This window comes from Mya arenaria, chromosome 8 (assembly GCF_026914265.1).
Source record: "Mya arenaria isolate MELC-2E11 chromosome 8, ASM2691426v1".
Lineage (NCBI taxonomy): Eukaryota > Metazoa > Mollusca > Bivalvia > Myida > Myidae > Mya > Mya arenaria.
The window spans coordinates 47,631,901-47,650,640 of record NC_069129.1 but is presented as its reverse complement, the minus strand read 5'-3'; the positions used below and the strand labels follow the sequence as shown (position 1 = coordinate 47,650,640).

At 33.0% G+C, this 18,740-nt stretch overlaps 1 protein-coding gene across 1 annotated transcript; it reads right to left on the bottom strand.

Annotated features, from left to right (window-relative positions):
• Positions 1-1,558: 1,558 nt before the first annotated feature.
• On the bottom strand, positions 1,559-3,229 carry LOC128242677 (uncharacterized). Its single transcript, XM_052959922.1, has 2 exons — positions 3,102-3,229; positions 1,559-2,343 (listed from the first exon to the last, which is right to left on the bottom strand). Exon 2 carries the CDS (start codon positions 2,262-2,264, stop codon positions 1,584-1,586), a length of 681 nt encoding a protein of 226 aa, XP_052815882.1. The 5' UTR covers positions 2,265-2,343; positions 3,102-3,229; the 3' UTR covers positions 1,559-1,583.
• Positions 3,230-18,740: the final 15,511 nt, after the last annotated feature.

Below are 18,740 nucleotides of genomic sequence, written 5' to 3'. Positions count from 1 at the left end.
ATGTATATAGTTTATATATATGGTATATATGGTATCGAGCCGTAATCAGCTATTAAATTATGAAGAAAAAGGCAACAGCTTGTGAAGGATTATAATGGACACAAATAAGTGTTTTATATCACCGATATTTAATCTGTACATGACGTTTTCAAATACAAGATGTTATTTAATTTCTTCTTGTTTTGTTATCTGATGTTAGGAAGCGGTCATACATGCTGTACTTTGTAACTAACATTACAAATGCCAAGTCGATGCGGTACTGAAATTATCTGCTAATGTACCTTGCTTGTTCCAGACATCATGTTCTGCTCGACAATGCAAACAAACGTATTAGGAGCAACAAGACGCAAGTATGTTTGAGAATAATCTGCCCCCAGTGGAATGCAATGTCGATATTGCATTTGATCATGCCAATAGCAGTTCAATATCATATCTCAGGCTTGGACTGGCGAAATTGGACATTATGATGTCAGGATAAATATATTCTCGAGAAGAACAAAAGAGGTTTCAATATCATCCAATGTCATATTTAGGTTTATTTGCGACCATTATTTTAATTGTCTTCTTTTTAAATCATTTTGAGACATGTTTGTTTGTAGAGTTTAAATACAACTCAATGAATTAATTATTTTTTCATATGTGCATTTATCAATTATATCATATGCTGAAAATAAATAAAAATGCTTAATTTCCATGTTTTTACTGATATGTCATTTAGGTTTTTTTAAACGTATACATTGCAATAATGTATGAACCAAGAATTGACATATCTGATTTCTTTATCATGTTGATGATTAAATCCTAACTTGGAAAGCTTTTCAACAGTAATATTGCACCGTTGAAAAAAACTCTCCTATATAAACAGCCCCGGCTCAAAAGACCCTGTAGACCGGTTTCAATGAAGTTCTTAGTTGAATTCAGTTATCAATTAGAAATTAACTTAGTGTCACAGTTTCAACTTTTTCTTCATATATACAATATTTGTGAGAATTGAAGAAGTACTAAAAATGAGCACAATTTCTGGAAATTAAAAAGTGTAGCCATTTTTAATGTATATACAGATTTAAGATTATTGAAGGTAACGATTGAAATCATTTCTTGAAACAGACAACCTCATTCCTAAAAGCTGTGTTTTGTTCAAGTTTTTTATAAGTGTTTAAACACACATTAAAATACCCGTTTAGATTAAGATAGTAACCCTTTTTAACGTATTTGTGAATTTGCGCTTCATTTTTTATAGCGACCAAATGGTCTATTAAACAAGATCAAAGTAAGTTGATGGCTGTATTAAACAGCTGCTAGGCTTGTCCCTTGCATTTTCGTTATGCAAGTTGTTATTGTAATTGATATATTTGGATGTATATATATATATATATATATATATATATATATATATATATATATATATATATATATATATATATATATATATATATATCCAAATTAGAGTAGATCATTTTGTTACAGGGTACTAATTTCTGTTCATGTTTAATTTCTTGCAGAAATCATTATGAAGGTAGTCCTCACAGTCATTCAAACGTTTAAATAAAAGACAATGCACGATAACAGCAACTGGGCAGTAATTAATGTGTTGAAATGGAAATATTATTGTTGTTAATTAGTTTGTCTAAAGCACTTTCATTGGTTTCTACACCATACGGAGGTGAGGGTGCTTGGATCATTGCTAGCATCTCACTTCTAGTGTTCAGTTCACTACCATTAGGAGAAGACTTGTGCTCATCAAAAGGACGCACGTATTTTGTATCCAAAGTCTGTCTTGAGAAATCATGGACTCGTTGTAGTCTGTTCTCATCCTCGTTGCCGCTATCACTATCCGAGATCACTAAAGAATGGATGGAAAAATAAAGGTCACTTGAGTGGGGTCTTGTCGCGTTTGGTTTCCTATTAAAGTCGTCTCTAATATTACTTTGAGGGGCTCCAACAAATGTGGCCAAGTCTCCACAAGTTTTCATCATTGTGTTTGACATACCAGATCCATTTGAGTACGTTTTGACTCTAACATCATGCGTTGGCTTCGTCGAGTTAAAATGATCATCTTCCATCTTACTGCCTATGTCAATTGCTAACCTACTGCTTTTCAGGCTGTGTATTAGCTTTTCACGGTCACTTCTGTACTGGGAGTCAGAAGCCGATTTAAAAAAAAATTCGTCTTCACCCTCTGTAAATCTAGAAAGGTTTGTTATTACTTCCATTGAAAGATTGTCGTTTCGAGCCTCTCTCATAGTTAGTGTGAGGCTTTTCATCGCTGTTTTTTACCACGTGCATTTCAACGTGCGGACACTCGTGATGTACCATTCCGTTTGCAGGAAATGTGACGTCATCCTGTAGTAAAATACATAATTTGAATGTTTATTCTATGATAGAAAATCAAGAATTTAATGTTACATTTATAAATTTAATGGCGTTTTAAGAGATGTAAATGAAAAAAAAACGAAGATTAATGCCGATTTTTATTGGTCAAGAAATAGCTGCATCCGCTAAATATGATGTGTCTAATTATATGAACCTTTCAGCAGCAACTCACACGTTCTGCGCTTTCACTTTGTGCTTTTATATTTTTCTGTAGAACATTAAAATAAGCACTATTAAATACCTTGAAGTTACATTCGTTTCAAATCGAAATTTTGGCAAATATGTCTAAGCCCGCTATTTAATTTAAAAATGTAGTTCCAAAATATGCCAGTATCAGAAATCAGGTAAATCTACATATCTCTCAATATATAAATATAAGGCCAGCAAGAAGACAATTGGTTTCAGTTTATGAAATTAACAAGCAAAACTAACTGATGTATATAGGACAAACAAAGCTACGTTTGTATCAAAACAACCATTAATGGGTCCATGTTTACCTATCAATAAAAATCCGGCTTCATTTAAAAAAATACCTACCCGGCAAGGAAAATCAAAGTGACAAGGAAATATATATGATTTTATTAAATGCAGAATTTTCCTATTTTAATGAAATCTAAATAAAAGCGCCATAATATACATTTGCAAGTTCATACTAGGTTCTGCCCGTAAAAACATACTTTTGACTTGTATCATTATAGTTATACCTTTTTAGGGAAAAAGGGCATTACCAAGCCATAGTTTTTGTTGCCAGCTCGCTGGAGACACACGGTTGCCATGATGATAACGATGCCTCCACACAGAAGAGCCAGGATTACAATGCCGCTCATAGCCCAGCTGGATAGGTGTTCAAGGCCTGTGGGACAGTCTGAGTGGTCCCCGCACTGGGTTTCGGTCATTGCACACGATGTCATGCGCAATGCACCGCTCGTTGTTGCACTTCCGCTCAGTTGTACGACAGGATCCTGTAATGTTAATAATGATTCGTGGATTTACTTAAGTAAAACGTATTTGAATATCTAACAATCTTATCTTGAGTTATTTCTGAACAGAATAGTGAGTAAAACACACGGCTTATCTGGATAAATGAACCATTCTCTGTTGCAAAAGGCAGTGGCAATCTATTGTCTTGTCAGTTATAATATGTTTATCGTTTGATTATATACTGAAATTAAATAAATAAATAGATAAATAACAAACAACAAATTAAAACATCTAGATCCGTTAATGATTTTTTTCGTTTTATTTTTTTTTAAATGTTACACAAATCCCAAGATAAACAAGAAAAAAAAACTTATTAATATCGTTGCTTTCTGATTGAAACTGGATAACATATCAGATCGACGAGATTCAATTTCAATGAACATAAATATGTTATTATATTGAAAAATGGATAAATATCACATAAGCAAAATATGTGTAGATCTTACTTTGAAAATGTTACCGATAGATAGATAGATACGCTTTATTCCTCCAGTAACGGAGAGCATAGTTTCTTTAAGCAAACCAACATCGTTATGAAGTATCGTGAATTTATAACATTGTCAAATACATATTTGTTCCCAAATGGCAAAAGTTAATTTCTATATTCAAATAATATCCAATTCGTCTTCCTTTGGGAATGCGCAAATTATCTGTCGCTTAATATGTGACGTTCCAGGAGGCAATTTATTACAGACAAAATCAAATACTAGGAACACGGTAAGTTAATAAAAGCTGAGTTAATTAATGGATTTATTCACTTTTTTTTCATCAGAGTATTGATCAACATTGCCATTAATCATATGCTCAATGATCGCTAGATGCCCTCTGTTTTCAGTAACTATGTAGGGGGTGCGTTGTCTAGTATAAGGCAACATGGCCTTTCACGAGTGACCTGTTTCAGCGCGTTTGCAAATGTCGGGTCTTTGCCGGGTTTCATTCCTATCAGTATTGCAGAGTGTATAAAAACAGCGTGTTTTTGAAATTGTTTATGTATGCTATAATACTACATTGCAAGGTAAAAGTATACTGCATTTAGTTCAGTTATTATATAAGAGAAGCATACATGGTGCTTTCATTTGATGAATTAAATTGCTTGCAATAGTATACATGTACTTAATTCGGTTCGTTTGTCTGAAATAGGCAATTAAAGTTGTTGTAATAAGATTCTAATTCTACTTACAATCACGATTGTTTTCTTGCATCTTTCCACCTTTTATGAGTTTAAGCATACAACCATCGATGGTTTTCGTTTATTGCATGGTGTGTTCATAAACGTGCGTAACAAAAATTAGTTTATCAAGACACTAAATCCTGCAAATTTTCACCAAAATGCTCTTAACTGTACATTCTTCAAGTCTTTTTCGACCGAGAACTATATAATCAGCAATTTAACTATTCCCACATGGTTGCGAATAAATGAATAAATATATTTCTTGAAAAAAAAGTAATCATCCAATAAAAATAGCCATCATGATTGTTGTTGTGCTGGTTAAAACATATGTGTACAGAGAAGTACTTAAGATTTTTCCAGACGCATTTAAAATTATACCTGCACCTTCTCTTATTGTGGATGCAAATGGATATAAAGAAACCGCTGACAAAAATTATTCCTTCGTAAAACATGCACCATTCTTAAACACAACAGTTACATGTCAGAATGATACATGTGTAGCATTTTATCAAGGCATACTACGGTGATGAAAGCCGAGACAATACATATGGGAGCAGCCAAGCCATGTGAGGTTTGGGTAATATTTTCTGAGAGCTTTAATGTAATGGAATAATGTGAGTAATCGTATCTTGTCACCATCCGAAATTCATCGTCAAAGTCATTATTTATATAATGGCTAGCATTAGAATTTGCTTAGCTTGTGATGAACTGCAACTTTTAGTGTTTGACACATGCCATCTAACATTGTGACAACGCAAACTAAATATGTTAAATAAGCCTTTATTAATAAAAAAAGTTTGTCTTAAATAAATCCCTCTTCTTACTTTTGTGTCTGCAGATAAATGTAATAACATTTTTAACGACAGCATTAAAGCTGCACATCTCACAGCTTTACCACTTTTTACAACTTTTTTTTTTATTTTTTATCTTGGAAAGAGCAAATCTTTGCGTAATTATCTGCAAACCAATGATAAAAGATTGCTGACATAATATCAGATCCCAGATTTTCATATTTCTGTTCGATATTTTTACGGTTTAAACTGTTACTAAAGGTTTAAGAAAAATGCTTAAAACATAAAGTTTTGAACTTAAATATTAAAATCTTTCATCTTATTATTTGTTGGCAGTCTTATATAACTGGCTTCCATGCATGTTCGCAAAAATTGGCTCATTCCAAGACAAAAAAAAGTTGTCAAAACGTTCAATCTGTGAGAATGCAGCTTTAAATTAGCATAATTTATTCTGAAGAGGAGGAATTGGAAACATTATTGCCAATGTTTGTGTTTGGATGTATCTGGTTTTTTTTGCTAGAAATCGTGTACAAAACATAATTTGAACGTTTGTTCTTGTTTTTGTTTTTTTACAAAAATCACATTTTCGGTTATCAAATATTTATAAATTTTGTTTACATATTGTAAAAATTTGTATTTGCAATGTTGAATATGTACATTATCAATCGCAGTCTCCATTTAAGGTTAGTAAACTGCAGTTCTAAATAAAAAGTAAACAAGGTGTATAATTACTTCGGTAGATTTGTATTGTATTCACTTTAAGATCAGCAAGGGGTAAGAATTGGTGTAAAGGCAAGAAGAAATAAAGAAAACACACATGATATCATTGTACAGAATAATGATAATACCGAGTCTGAATGCTGTGAAGACCAGTTTCACGTAGACGCGAATGCCGTAACCTCGGTTACGATAGAACCTTAACGACAATGCGTTTCCGGTGGAAGCGTACACTTTACTGCCTATCTCCACTTGCGTCCGGGAACAAATGTAGGGGACGCATGCCTGAAATGAAAAACAAGCCATGTTTCCAATAGAGCCTCTGCTCTATTACTTCCGGTTTTGTAGTCCTTAATTGCGTACAGTGGAAATTGAGCGTTGTGTCAATATTGATAATGTGTGGCGTATAACCAATATGCTTTAGGCTCCCAGTCAATGTCACGCAATACTTTTCATCGAATAAACAAACAATTACCTTAATATTTTGTTGGGTGCATTTCCCAATTCTAACGTTTAAATACTTAACAGTCAAACAAGTCAGTTTCAAATGTGTTTGCTTTATCAACGTAATAAAAATTCAATGAAAAATTTAGAAGCCAAATCAATTTAAGGGTTTACATTATGCAGATATTATATATATAAGGACAAGAAGAAAGAAACAACCGCTACATGACAGCTTCGATTTCCTTATTTCAATATCAGAGTAATTTCTAATTGGTGTGAAGCCTTTGTTTAACAATCCCCAAGGAATGTTAATGTCATGGAGTAAACAAGGTTCATGCCGGTCAATGCCGGCAATAAATTAACAGAAACAAATAAGCCAATGTCTATAAGACGTCTCAGATAAAAACATATTTTGATATTAAGCCGAGTACTTGGATTGCTTCGAAATTGGGAGATGTTCTTTTTCATATCCTGCTTTATCTTGAAGCTTTCATGTAAGCACGACGTTGTTTTACAGAACGTAATACATCCAAACAGAGTATTAACTATTAAGAAAGAGTATATTTAAACACACAGAAAGCGTGTATTACGTATATGAGTATAGGCAATGTTAGTTAACTGTTAGTTTTTTTATTTAAGCAATGCAATATGACAGTACCTAACCGTTTTCTTAAATGTACGACACATTGCGAAGGCAGTTAAACTATTTAACAAAATTGTAACCGTTATTGACCGTTGTAATATCAAACGATTATATGCTTTTTATTCCATAGTCTCAATTATTCTTGCAAAATTATAGGAGAAAATTTAGGCGAGGTTATAGTAGGGGAGTCGGCTCGATAGAAACTTACAAGAAGTGGAATAAAATTCCATTGTTCGCAAAAAAAATAATTTAGCTGACTTTATAGCGAGTGTTATAGGATGCTGCGGAAATAAGTGCACATATTAGACGTCCAACTACAGCCCTTTAATTGCCTTCCACTAATGAAACACGAACATTTAATGACGACCAATTGAGATTTTGATTATTTCGGCAGTAAATTGTAAACCTCTATATCGATCTCTAAAATCTCATCAGGAAATTCTGTTACAATACGAAACATTTTGAAGACTTGATATAGGCTCTTTAGAGACATTTATCTAACTTGCATATTGTCACCAATAATTATCCGTGTCCGTGTGTCATGTTTCATTGACATTTCTTTACCTGTCAAAAAGGTTTCGTAATTTCCATTGATGTCACGTGGCTCTATGCACGCGCGGTCAACGCGTTCAGTTAAGTTTGGGGAGCCAAGGAAAAGGTCTGTGAAGTAAAACATGACGTTGCGGCCGTTTCCGGCTGTTACAATGAAGTCGCAAGACACACGGGAGTCCATTCCGGTGTTGGTGTTGATGGCTAGCTCCAGCTCCCCTTGTTGGATGCCCTGTGCCTCCATATCGACTTTCTCGTTACACAAAGTGTCTGTAAGATAATTAAAATTAATTGGTGGCAATACAACTTCAACAATATATTTTACGCAGTTGAAACGAACGCCCTTACAATAAACAATGCGAACGTATAGATTATTTTTACAGGACACCTTATATTAACATTTTACATACTATTTTTCGAATGGAAAGCGGAGCTAGGTTTTCATATATGAAAATGATTATGTTATTATTATGTATAAGGAGTACTATCTAACTACAAGAATGCATTTTCCGACATATAGTTTAAAGGAACCTTTCGAATCCACAAGGACATTCCAAATGGGAAAACGTAAGTCTGATATTAAGATACCAACATTTGAACCAAAGGAAAAGGACAAAAATAGAACAATACGTATGGAGGATATACAACCAAATTGTTGTTAAGCAATTTATACACCTACATAATGAAACGCCATTACAATAATACAATTCATAAATAATCATTAATTAAAAAGTTTGCTCTTGCTGGATCGAATTATACTCTAATTTAAAGTTCGTAAAATTATTTTGCAGTAACTATTTTAGCAGACAAAGTATTTTCTGTTCATCGAAGCCCTATACAAAACATTCCAATTAATTAACAACTGCTTTATTGAAATTGAAATACAACGATGACTATGAAAATACATAATTATTTAAAATATCGTAATGGAAAAGTTTTCGCCATAATAGATTTTTGTGTATTTTTATCATTGTTAAAATGACTGAAAATATGATATCAAACGATTTCGTGAAATCTTTCCTAATCAGCGTAATGTAATAATACTAATATGAAATTTAAGACAATATATGCAAACATATTGTAAAGTGGAATACCTTTTTTGTGTCTCTTTTGCTTCACTTTTTGCAAATTTAACAAGTACGTAAGGCATATATTGTTTTATTTCAGGTTCAAGTTTTTGCGATTTGTAGAAACGCAGTTTATGAAATAAAACCGTCAAGGTCAAGATATGTTCAGTAAAATACACGTTTTAACGAAAACAAACGTTATTTAAAAACAACAACAAAAGTATAAATGTCTTAAGAAAGGTGAAATAATATATTAAAATCACCCTCTCTATAAACAGTGTGTGTATACCACGTGATACATCGCGTCATAAATGCTATGTCGGAGGGCAATATTTTGTTTAAATGAAGACTTGAAAACAAGGATAACTATCACTATTTCTTCACCATTTGAAATGAAACAAAGTGCAGGCTACGCCGTTTACGAAGCCTCGCCTTCGGTATTTACCAGAGTTTGATTGAGAGTTTATTTTCTTAAAACACTTCGACGAACCTTTTCACAATACGGCCGTGTGACGGAGCACTGCCAAAACATTCTTTTGGAAACAAGTTTTTCGAAGTGTTTGGTGAAAGTCAAATTTATCAAATTTCGGTAATTAAACAAAGGCGGGGCTCTTTAAGTGGCATAGACTGCCTTTTGTTTTATTTAAAATGGAGTAGTTAAAGAACAGTTATCTTTGATTTAAGTCTTCAATTTAATGTTGCCTAACGATGTAGCAAATATGAAGTTATTTATCACGTTGTATACACACACTGATAAACATCATTTAAAACAAGAGTATTGCATTATGACGTATTTCGAGCATTGGAAAACTTGGTTGTAGTACTTACATTTCTTAATTTCAGCGACAGACAGGTCGAGCAAACAAAGCAGTAAATTACTCCAAATAGTTGTTTGTAACCCAAAGCTTACTACATAATCCATCTTCTAACACAACTGAACTGAACTTTCAAATATATGCATTCAATTGAAATACAATTTATATCCCTTCACACTTAAGTGTAACAATTAAATAATGTTTAAATTGTTTTGTTATTTTGATCACTGCAATTTCAGTAGTTATTTCTAGTTTATTTCCACTCCTTGACGTTGTCTTTGGTTTATTTGTCGACCACTTCCTTGCTCCAAATATTGGTACCTTTTATTTCCAATAGCAGCTTTGAACATGCACTCACTCAGTTCCTCAATACCACAGTGTATTGTCCAATGAGATACATTCCATTTTGTTACGAGGTAGGAGTCCAATATATCTGAAGCAGCATACGGTTCTGCCGTCATCCAATAACTGCTCATAAACTGTTTGAAAGGATGAGTGGAAAATTGTTTAATGCATTTATATTTCAAACGTCAATATATTTATACCGCATGGTCTCTCAAACATATATCAACAGTGCCAGCCTTTTGGTCGGGTTCAACATTTAAAGTAAGGTTATTGGAAGTCTTAAATAGCGCTTTCCGTCCAAGTATGGCGTAAATTGTCTATATTCAAGATTTTTCAGCGCATTCATCCCTGACTTGTATAACGAGATGTCCCCTGTCATATATTCCAAAGATCAAATCCGAGGCGATCTGGATTCTTTTGATTATCTAAATGATGCTTTATATGCGTGCATTAGTGGCCACGCATTGAATAGATTTACCGTGCTTGTATTGATATCGGAAGCATTCCGAAAAAAAAATATTATTCAGGACAAAAAATACGATTGCTGTTAAATATATAGCCGCGACCTGCTTTCGTTATGAACAACGATAATTTCTTGAAGCGTAAAATACCGATTACGAATAGACTAGTGATAATTTGGTTTGGTTAAAGAGTTTTGTGAATTCAAAACAAGTATATATGGAAATGCTATGTATGTGAGCAAGCTCGATGCAAAATGACACACAAAATGCGAAAAGATGAAAGCAAAACTTAATAAAACATACAAGTAAGATATTTAAATACTCCTGAAATTTTCCTCTACAAGTTTGTAACGGCTTTTAACGCGCACATAATGATATTTTATGGTTTCAATACATGACATGTTACCATTGTCTACCTTAAGTTTGTAGATATATATTAAAACTGATTTATAGACCCTTATCGCTCTCAGGCAGAATTTTTAAAGAAGCATTTAAGACGCCTTAATTTTAATTAAATACAATTGCTAAATTAAAGAGTAATGCTTAAGTGTCTTCTGACGTCATTGTCCCGCACGGGTGCTGTGACACATGAATAAAAAGAAAAGGAATTATGTTTGGTTCTTGTTCGGGCTGAGTCGTCATTTAGAGACTACCTTCAATAGAGCGTTTAAGATATTTAATTTTATATACTTTGAAGCGATTTATTAACGAAAACACGGCGATATTACCATTCATGAGAATGTTAATAAACGGGAAGTATAGATACCCGTCTTCGTACAATTAAACTTTGTTGAAAACAATACGCAGACGATTTGCATTTTTTTTTAAAAACATTGACATAACAGTAACAGGTATAAATACCGACATTCTACATTAATATAATTTTGTCACAATTATTTTGTCTCATAAAAGGACTTCGTCATTTATTATGATAACTTTATTTAATTGTCAATATTTATGCAAAACAACTACAAAAATTATCTCAGTATTAAAGAGTTTAAACATAAACCCGGTTAAATGGCACTGGGTAAACGCCAAAGAAATAGAAAAAAGACATAAAACAAAAAATCACAACCAAGAAACATGAAAGAACAGCACAAAACTCCACAAACAGCACATTGAATAAATACTATATATAACAAACTAGGTATGTTTATAAAGGATTGTTAGGTACCGCCTCGGTCAGTGAAATGTAAATTTACTGGGGTTTTAAAACAGTTTAAGTGTACAAACCTCACTCTTATCCCAACAATCCTAAAGGTAAATCTGATCAAAGTATGCATTAACTTGAGGGAACTTAATAATAAAACAAATAATAAACTTATAGGTAAACCCCAATTACTTCTATGATTAGAGATCCCAACTCTATCTACAGACGGAGGAATACAATTCAGAGCACCTAATGCAAAAAAATTCAAAGATACGATGCAGTCATTGTTTGAAACTATGAGCATCACGCACAGTCTGTCCTTATAAAAAAAAGGTTTAAAAATGTGTGATCATAGAGTTTCATAATAAAAAGCATCACTGTACTAAAGCAGGGAACAAGTAAAGAAAACATTATTACAAATAAAAGCGACAAATATGAAGTCCATAACCGTTCCAAACTGGCAACATTATATATGCGAATATGGAATAATATATATATTAGTTTTTGTCAAATTTTGTTTGGCTGGCTTGTGACAAATGCTTATATTTTTCGAATCAATCTCGAGTCCTTTGCCTTGGTAGAAACCAGGACTGGTGTCTAGTTTCAGAGGCCATTAGAAAGAACCACTGGTGGGGATCGAACCAACAACACCTTTGGTGAGAGACAAACACCTTAACCACAAGACCAGTCTCACCCTCGAATATATCTATATCCAGATTCTCTGTTGCTTAATGTTTAACATTTAATCATCTCAGCTGACACACCAGTACATATCCAAATTAAAGTCTAAGGTCACGCTATTTAATGAAAGTTGATAAGATTAATCGAAAGTTTTACTTAAATGTTCAGGGTATCCATCACAATTGCAAAAAAATCATTAATTCAGACATTGTAAGATGCCCTTCTTGTGTAAAAAAATCAAACACACAGTGGATGAGTTGACAATGTGGAAAAACACTTTTAAATGAACGTTCCATTTCAGATGATCATTTAAACTGTTGTAACAATTACATTTCATTTTCCATTTCCAGACCAATCCAACTAAATAAGGTATAGATGACCATTGATAGATATTCACAAATAAATCATTTCAATATTACCCAACATGGTTGCGAAATTGCTAATGAATTTATTTTTGAAATTGTGGTAATCATCTATTGCTGATATTTATATGTTCAAACATGATAGGCACTTAATAGTATTCAAGATTCTACGAAAAACAATCAAGATTATTTCTGAAGCTTTCAAAAGGGTGGTTGCAAACGAATTGGAATCATAATGCTTATAAAATGTAATTCTTTGTCACATTTGACTGGCTTTGGAATTGTTTTGCTACAAGTCTTTGATTTCTTCGAGTTGTTGATATACATTTCATTTGACATTTCAACAACGTTACAGCGGCACTATAAAATGTTATTTTAGGTGTTGTCTCATTGAACTATATTTGATCACTACGGGGAAGGGAGGGAGACCCGGCGCTGGCCGCCTCAAAAATCCTTTATGTCAATATGGGAGAACAAAGGTAATAACGTACACCACAAATACATCATTACGTGCAATAAATTGTCAACATGTTCATGGGGAGGTAACACCGAACCACCCTGCCAATACTAAAAACATATAGTAAATTTTGCTTCTGGTGAACGAAAGAATATCAATATCAGGTTTTGCCCCTTAGTTAAGCCCCCTCTAACGTTGTTTCCTATACCCGCCCCTGTAGACCAGGTAGAAAACAGCATGTTCTTATATTATTTGCATAGGTGTTTTTTTTCAGTCAGAGCCGTCTGTAGCAAAGATGTTTTCTTAAATTATGTTATAAAACTTCAATATCAAGCATTGAAACCTAAACACTTCTAGTGTGCATAGTGCTGCATAAATAACTTTTGTATGACGAGAATAAGGAGAATAATAAATATTCAATTCAAACTGGAAAACTTTCATTTCTTCATTTCAAAAATTGTTTTAATAAAAAAAAATGTTAATTTTACAGCATTTTCATGAACTTTCTAGTCTCATTAAAGATATTGTATCAACAGAGGTCGTGCTAGTAAATGCCGGCACTAAATTGGCATCAACAAAGGAGCCAGATTCATTAAGACGTCTCAAATAAATATCTGTCTAAAGAACAGCTTATCCGACAGCCATGAGACGAAGAGAAGTTTCTCGTTTTATTCCGCAAATTCTGTATATCTCTGTGAGCAATGAAAACACATGTATAAATGCATTCTGTTATTCCTTATAGGCGAGGCGATTAAGATATGAACAAGAAAAAAATAAGCTCCCGTTAAAGTCATCCAAATATAATTTCAAAAGTACTGTAAATGCCATTGCAAGGAAATTTATTATTTTTCTCGTGTTTGGACAACAATTACTCATTGGTAAAATGAGTGTCACAGTGGTGAGCTGATCGAAATAATAGCAAAGTCATACAGCAGTTCGTATTGGTGGTTTGAATTAATAATACATATACAAGAAATGGCAAATGGTGATTAAAATCTTAATGCAAACGCCATTATCTAATATTTGGCTAACAGCGATAGTTTTATCTACGTCATTTAGTCTACTCCGATGACATGATTCTGACTATCAATTATACGGCTTTTTCTTCTTTGTGATGCTCGAGCCTGTTCTTTTATTCTCTAAGGCACATCTACAAATGAGAATTGATCATGTAGTTTCTTGTTATTGAAAATGGTTAAAAGCCATTAGAAAATTAGGACAATGAGTTCCTTACCTATGGGAACTGAGAGGGAAGCTTTTAATCTATCAAAGTTAAAATATTCTCGATTAGAGATCATTTCAATAGATTTGTTAGACAATACGATCAAAGAGTGAAGTTTTAATGAACCAGCTAATTCAAAACACTGAATAAAAGGAGCGGAAGTGAAATTAAAAGAAAATCGAGTACATATTATACAATAAGCTCCGGTATTGACAGTCCGGAATGAAGCAATCTCATTTTATAACCTTTTCACAATGTAACAGAATTGCCTTCCCATGTGTGCTTGCAATATTCTAGGAAGGTAAATTGGTAGGCGTGCATGTAATGAATAGTCAGTTTAACAGAAAATCATTAATAAATGCTACATATAAGTCCACCTGAAAATTACGTTACAAATACGGCATTCTACGAAGACTAGAAATTTTATAATTTTGAACCAAACCTATTTCTTTTATTTGAAGTTTCATAGTTTTGAAATTTTCCGTGGCTCTATGCAAGCGCGGTCCACGCTCTCGGGAACGTTTGAAAACCCAAGGAAGAGGTCCGTGAAATAGGATACGACTTGGTGCCCGTTTCAAATAGTCACAGTGAAGTCGCAGGACACGCGAAAGTCACTTCTGGAGATTTTATGTACATCAAGCTCTAGCTGCCCAAAAGCAGTATGCCTTTCGCCTCCATATCCACATTCTCGTTACGAATACATTCTTGGCATCAATAATTAAAAAGTTGTACTTAACTGCGAAACACCACAAGAGCAAAAAAGCAAATGTCTAGTTAAATGACAAATACACAATATGTCTTTATAGAACGTCAAGGACAATAAAAGAAATTAAAAGTTCAAACCCAGTCTGAATTGTGAAATCAAATGAAACTACAGGGACATGTCAAGAATCAAGAAAACAATGTTTTTCTCCAACTTCTTAGTTATTAAAATTAGTATTTGGTTCCTTTCTCGACCACGACCATGTTTCACACTGTTGATAAATAGCAGCTGTGTGCAAAAAGATACTAAGTTTCCCAATTCCTCAATCAGTTGGTAAATGGCTGAAATTTAAACTTGTAATAATGTGTGTCTCCTATATCTATTGAAGCAACATGCGGTGACGTCATCATTCAAATTCATTTCATAATAAATTGGTGAAGTGATAACTGATGTCTTGAATCTAGAATGTCAATAAGGTTTTTATATATATATTTATAGTTTGTCAAATAATGCCACTTTAGTTTCTTTTTACACCACATGATTTTTCAATGACGTTAACATTGTGCAGGTGTTTTGTCGAATACATCATTCAAAATCAATAGAAGTCTCGTGTCATGTAATTCAAATACCTTATTCTCTGGGAACCGGAATCATTTTGTCCTTGGATATTGCCTTGTTTGCGAGCATTCATAGGACTCAGTAACCATGCATTAAAATAGTGAGCCATGCTGGTATTAGTTTCAAGTATCCGATATTGGAAGCATTTCCGTATAACATATTTGTATTCAGAAATAACAGAGCCTTGGGTTATCAAACAAACACTCTCAAGTCACGCTTAAGTAATTAGAACATCGATTAAATATTAACGTGAATAATAGCGCTAATGAATAGTGTTAACTTGATTAAAGCGAAAGTAAAAGCTTTATACATTTAAAACAATTTCATTAGAAAATGCCATGTTAATGAGCAAATGCAATGCAAAACTAATGAAAATCCAAACCCAACTGGAAACAAAACTAAATTAAACATGCACGTATGAATTATAAATGCAATTTCAATGTCCTGGAAGTTTGTGGACGAATTCACCGTATACCTCATGTGTTAAGTGTCGTTAAAATGTTAAACCTTAAAAATAAACAAAAACTGATGAAAGTATCTTTATTTGTCAAATAAGCTTTGAGTATTAGGATATCAACTTTTTTTATTGATTTACAATAGAAATGTAGTTCTCCCACACCTGATTTGAATAATCATATGTATGTATTCAATTAAAATAGTATAAAATGTATAAACTGTTTCACACTATGTCTTTGTTTATTCATAAGTAGTTAAAAAGGTGATTTACTTAGTACACGACTAAATGTTATGTCTTGTTCGTAATGAATACTTTTATATAAAAGGGCTCGAAACCGAGATGATTTAATATGTATTTTATAATATAAGGATAACAAATGACGATACATGCTGCAGTTTGTACTATGTAATCAAACACCAACATCGATACAGGGCTCAAATTGAGTACTTATGAACCTTACTTGTTTCAATAATTAGGCTAAAGATATGGCTTCCAAAGCAAACAGAAGTATTAAGAACAACCTGGTAACGCAGGTATTTTGACGGAAATAATGATACTGATCACGTAATGTTATTAATGTTTTAGCACAAAATTTGTTCCGGTTTTATTTAACGTCACATCTGGGCTTATTGAGACATACCATCTAGTGCCGTTCGTTTTGAATTATTTCGAAAAAAACATTATGGGTATAGGTAATGAAATATGGACTACTGAATGACTGCTTTCGGAACATGTTTCAATTAAGTGCATCTTTATACAGTTTATATGATAACTAAAAATTGTTTTTGTTTCTAATTTCAAAGTTATTTGACCATAGATACTGAGCGTAAATCGAATTATCTGTTTTATACTCGTGTGGAACAAAATATAGAAACCATATTTTTCGTAATAAAACAATGATAAGTAACGGCACTTAAACATCAAGGTCATTTTAATCATTAAGTTTTACTCATGGCATATATAAATATAACGGAATTTTCAGCTAAAAAAAATTCCCGTATGATTTTGACCGTCGGATTTGTTCTTGTAGTTGATATTGCATTATGATTTTACAAGTTGGCTTTTGGAAATATTTGTTCATAGAATTTGATTAAAATAATTATCATTATTAATACAATGGGACACAAGGCAATATATTTACTACTTTTCATGTTGATGTTGGCTCAAATATGCCAAAGCATGCTTACATTTTTTTAAAAGTACCGAGGTCCCGGCAAAAAAGTAATATCTTCCGGGTAATTTATGTAAATCATTTGCTTCAAAATTCTAAGGAATCTGTCTGTATATATCATGGCTAAGGTGATGGTCTTCAGCTGTTGACAAGATCTGATTAAACGATGGAATCCATTACTTAAAGATTCCGCGAGAAAATATGGACAATAACATCTGCTCGTCAGATGACAAATTCTATTCTGTGATCCTTTTCAACAAGTCTCCGTCATTGCCACTGGATAGGACTATATTGCATTAGCAATTCGTTCGCTATTCTACTATATTTCTTCAAAGCATGTAGCGCGGATAATAGCTTGTTGTGTCAGTAAACGGTTATCGGTTATCAGCGCTTGTGAAACAGGTTGGTCCTTTTGCGTTGCTTTACCTGAACAAAAAACATGTGATATAAATAATCTGACATCCGTCATCACATAATTCTATCTACGTATCTCGGAATTTTTGCTTACATGTATATATCATGAACTCTTTGGTTAAAATAAATATATAACGTATACTTATATACGCATACAAATCACATTTAAACTACTTGGAAATACATGGGAAATGCAATAATTAAACGAATCTGCATTTATTCAAGGCTCAAATCTTTCGCCCGAGCAAATTCATGATATGTGTCGTGCACTCATTATGACTAAGCCTTTTTTATGGTTTACACAAAGATAAGGTAAAATGCAATTATTTTTAAGAATAAATATAACTATGATGTGATTGCTTTGATGAATGAAGTGTCATAACAAAATAAAACACAATTATGCCAAGTTTGTTTTATACATATATGATGCGAAATGTTTTTGGAAAACGCGGTTATTGCACTTCATTTAAAGCAAAAACGATTGGTTTTACATACGTATCTTATTTGTTTAATATAACACCCATATTAATCATTTTAATGATATTATTAAAGGTAATTTGACTAATTTCGAAACTTATGAAATAGTGTAATGTAACCTTGGTGTTTTAATAATCTTCCTCTTTTTTACCGACTATAAAAATGCTCCATAAAAGAAAATTATGAGTGACGTTATTGAGTTGTAACGCTAACATGTTAATTTTGCGTAAAATTATTTAATTATTGGTACTTGATTGTGACTTTAAACCGGTTTAACACAAACATACAGTAATCAATACTGCTGGAAAATTACGAATGTGTCAGACGAATTATTTTGTGTTTCATCGAAGATAAACAAAATCACTGAGCTTTGCAGAACGATGAATGACACTAAGTTTTGCAAAATGGATATCCTAAACACCCACTGGGTAAGTCATATATTTTATTCATTTACATTTTTGTGTGGCTTTTTGAATACGTTAAGAAGTAGGACAACTCATTAGTATGCACCAGTCAATTGTCACCACGGTCTCCCCAGGTCCGGGGAAAAGCGGGGACTTTGACTTTCGGTCCAGCCAAGCCCGGGTAAAATCCCTTTTCTGCGGGGACAAACTGCTGGTAAAATCCCCGCCAAATGCCCCCGCATCCAAGAGACCCTAGAGGTAAGGCCT

Excerpts from the sequence above, each read along its gene's own strand:
- LOC128242677 (XM_052959922.1), bottom strand. The coding sequence starts at position 2,264 with ATGAAAAGCCTCACACTAACTATGAGAGAGGCTCGAAACGACAATCTT.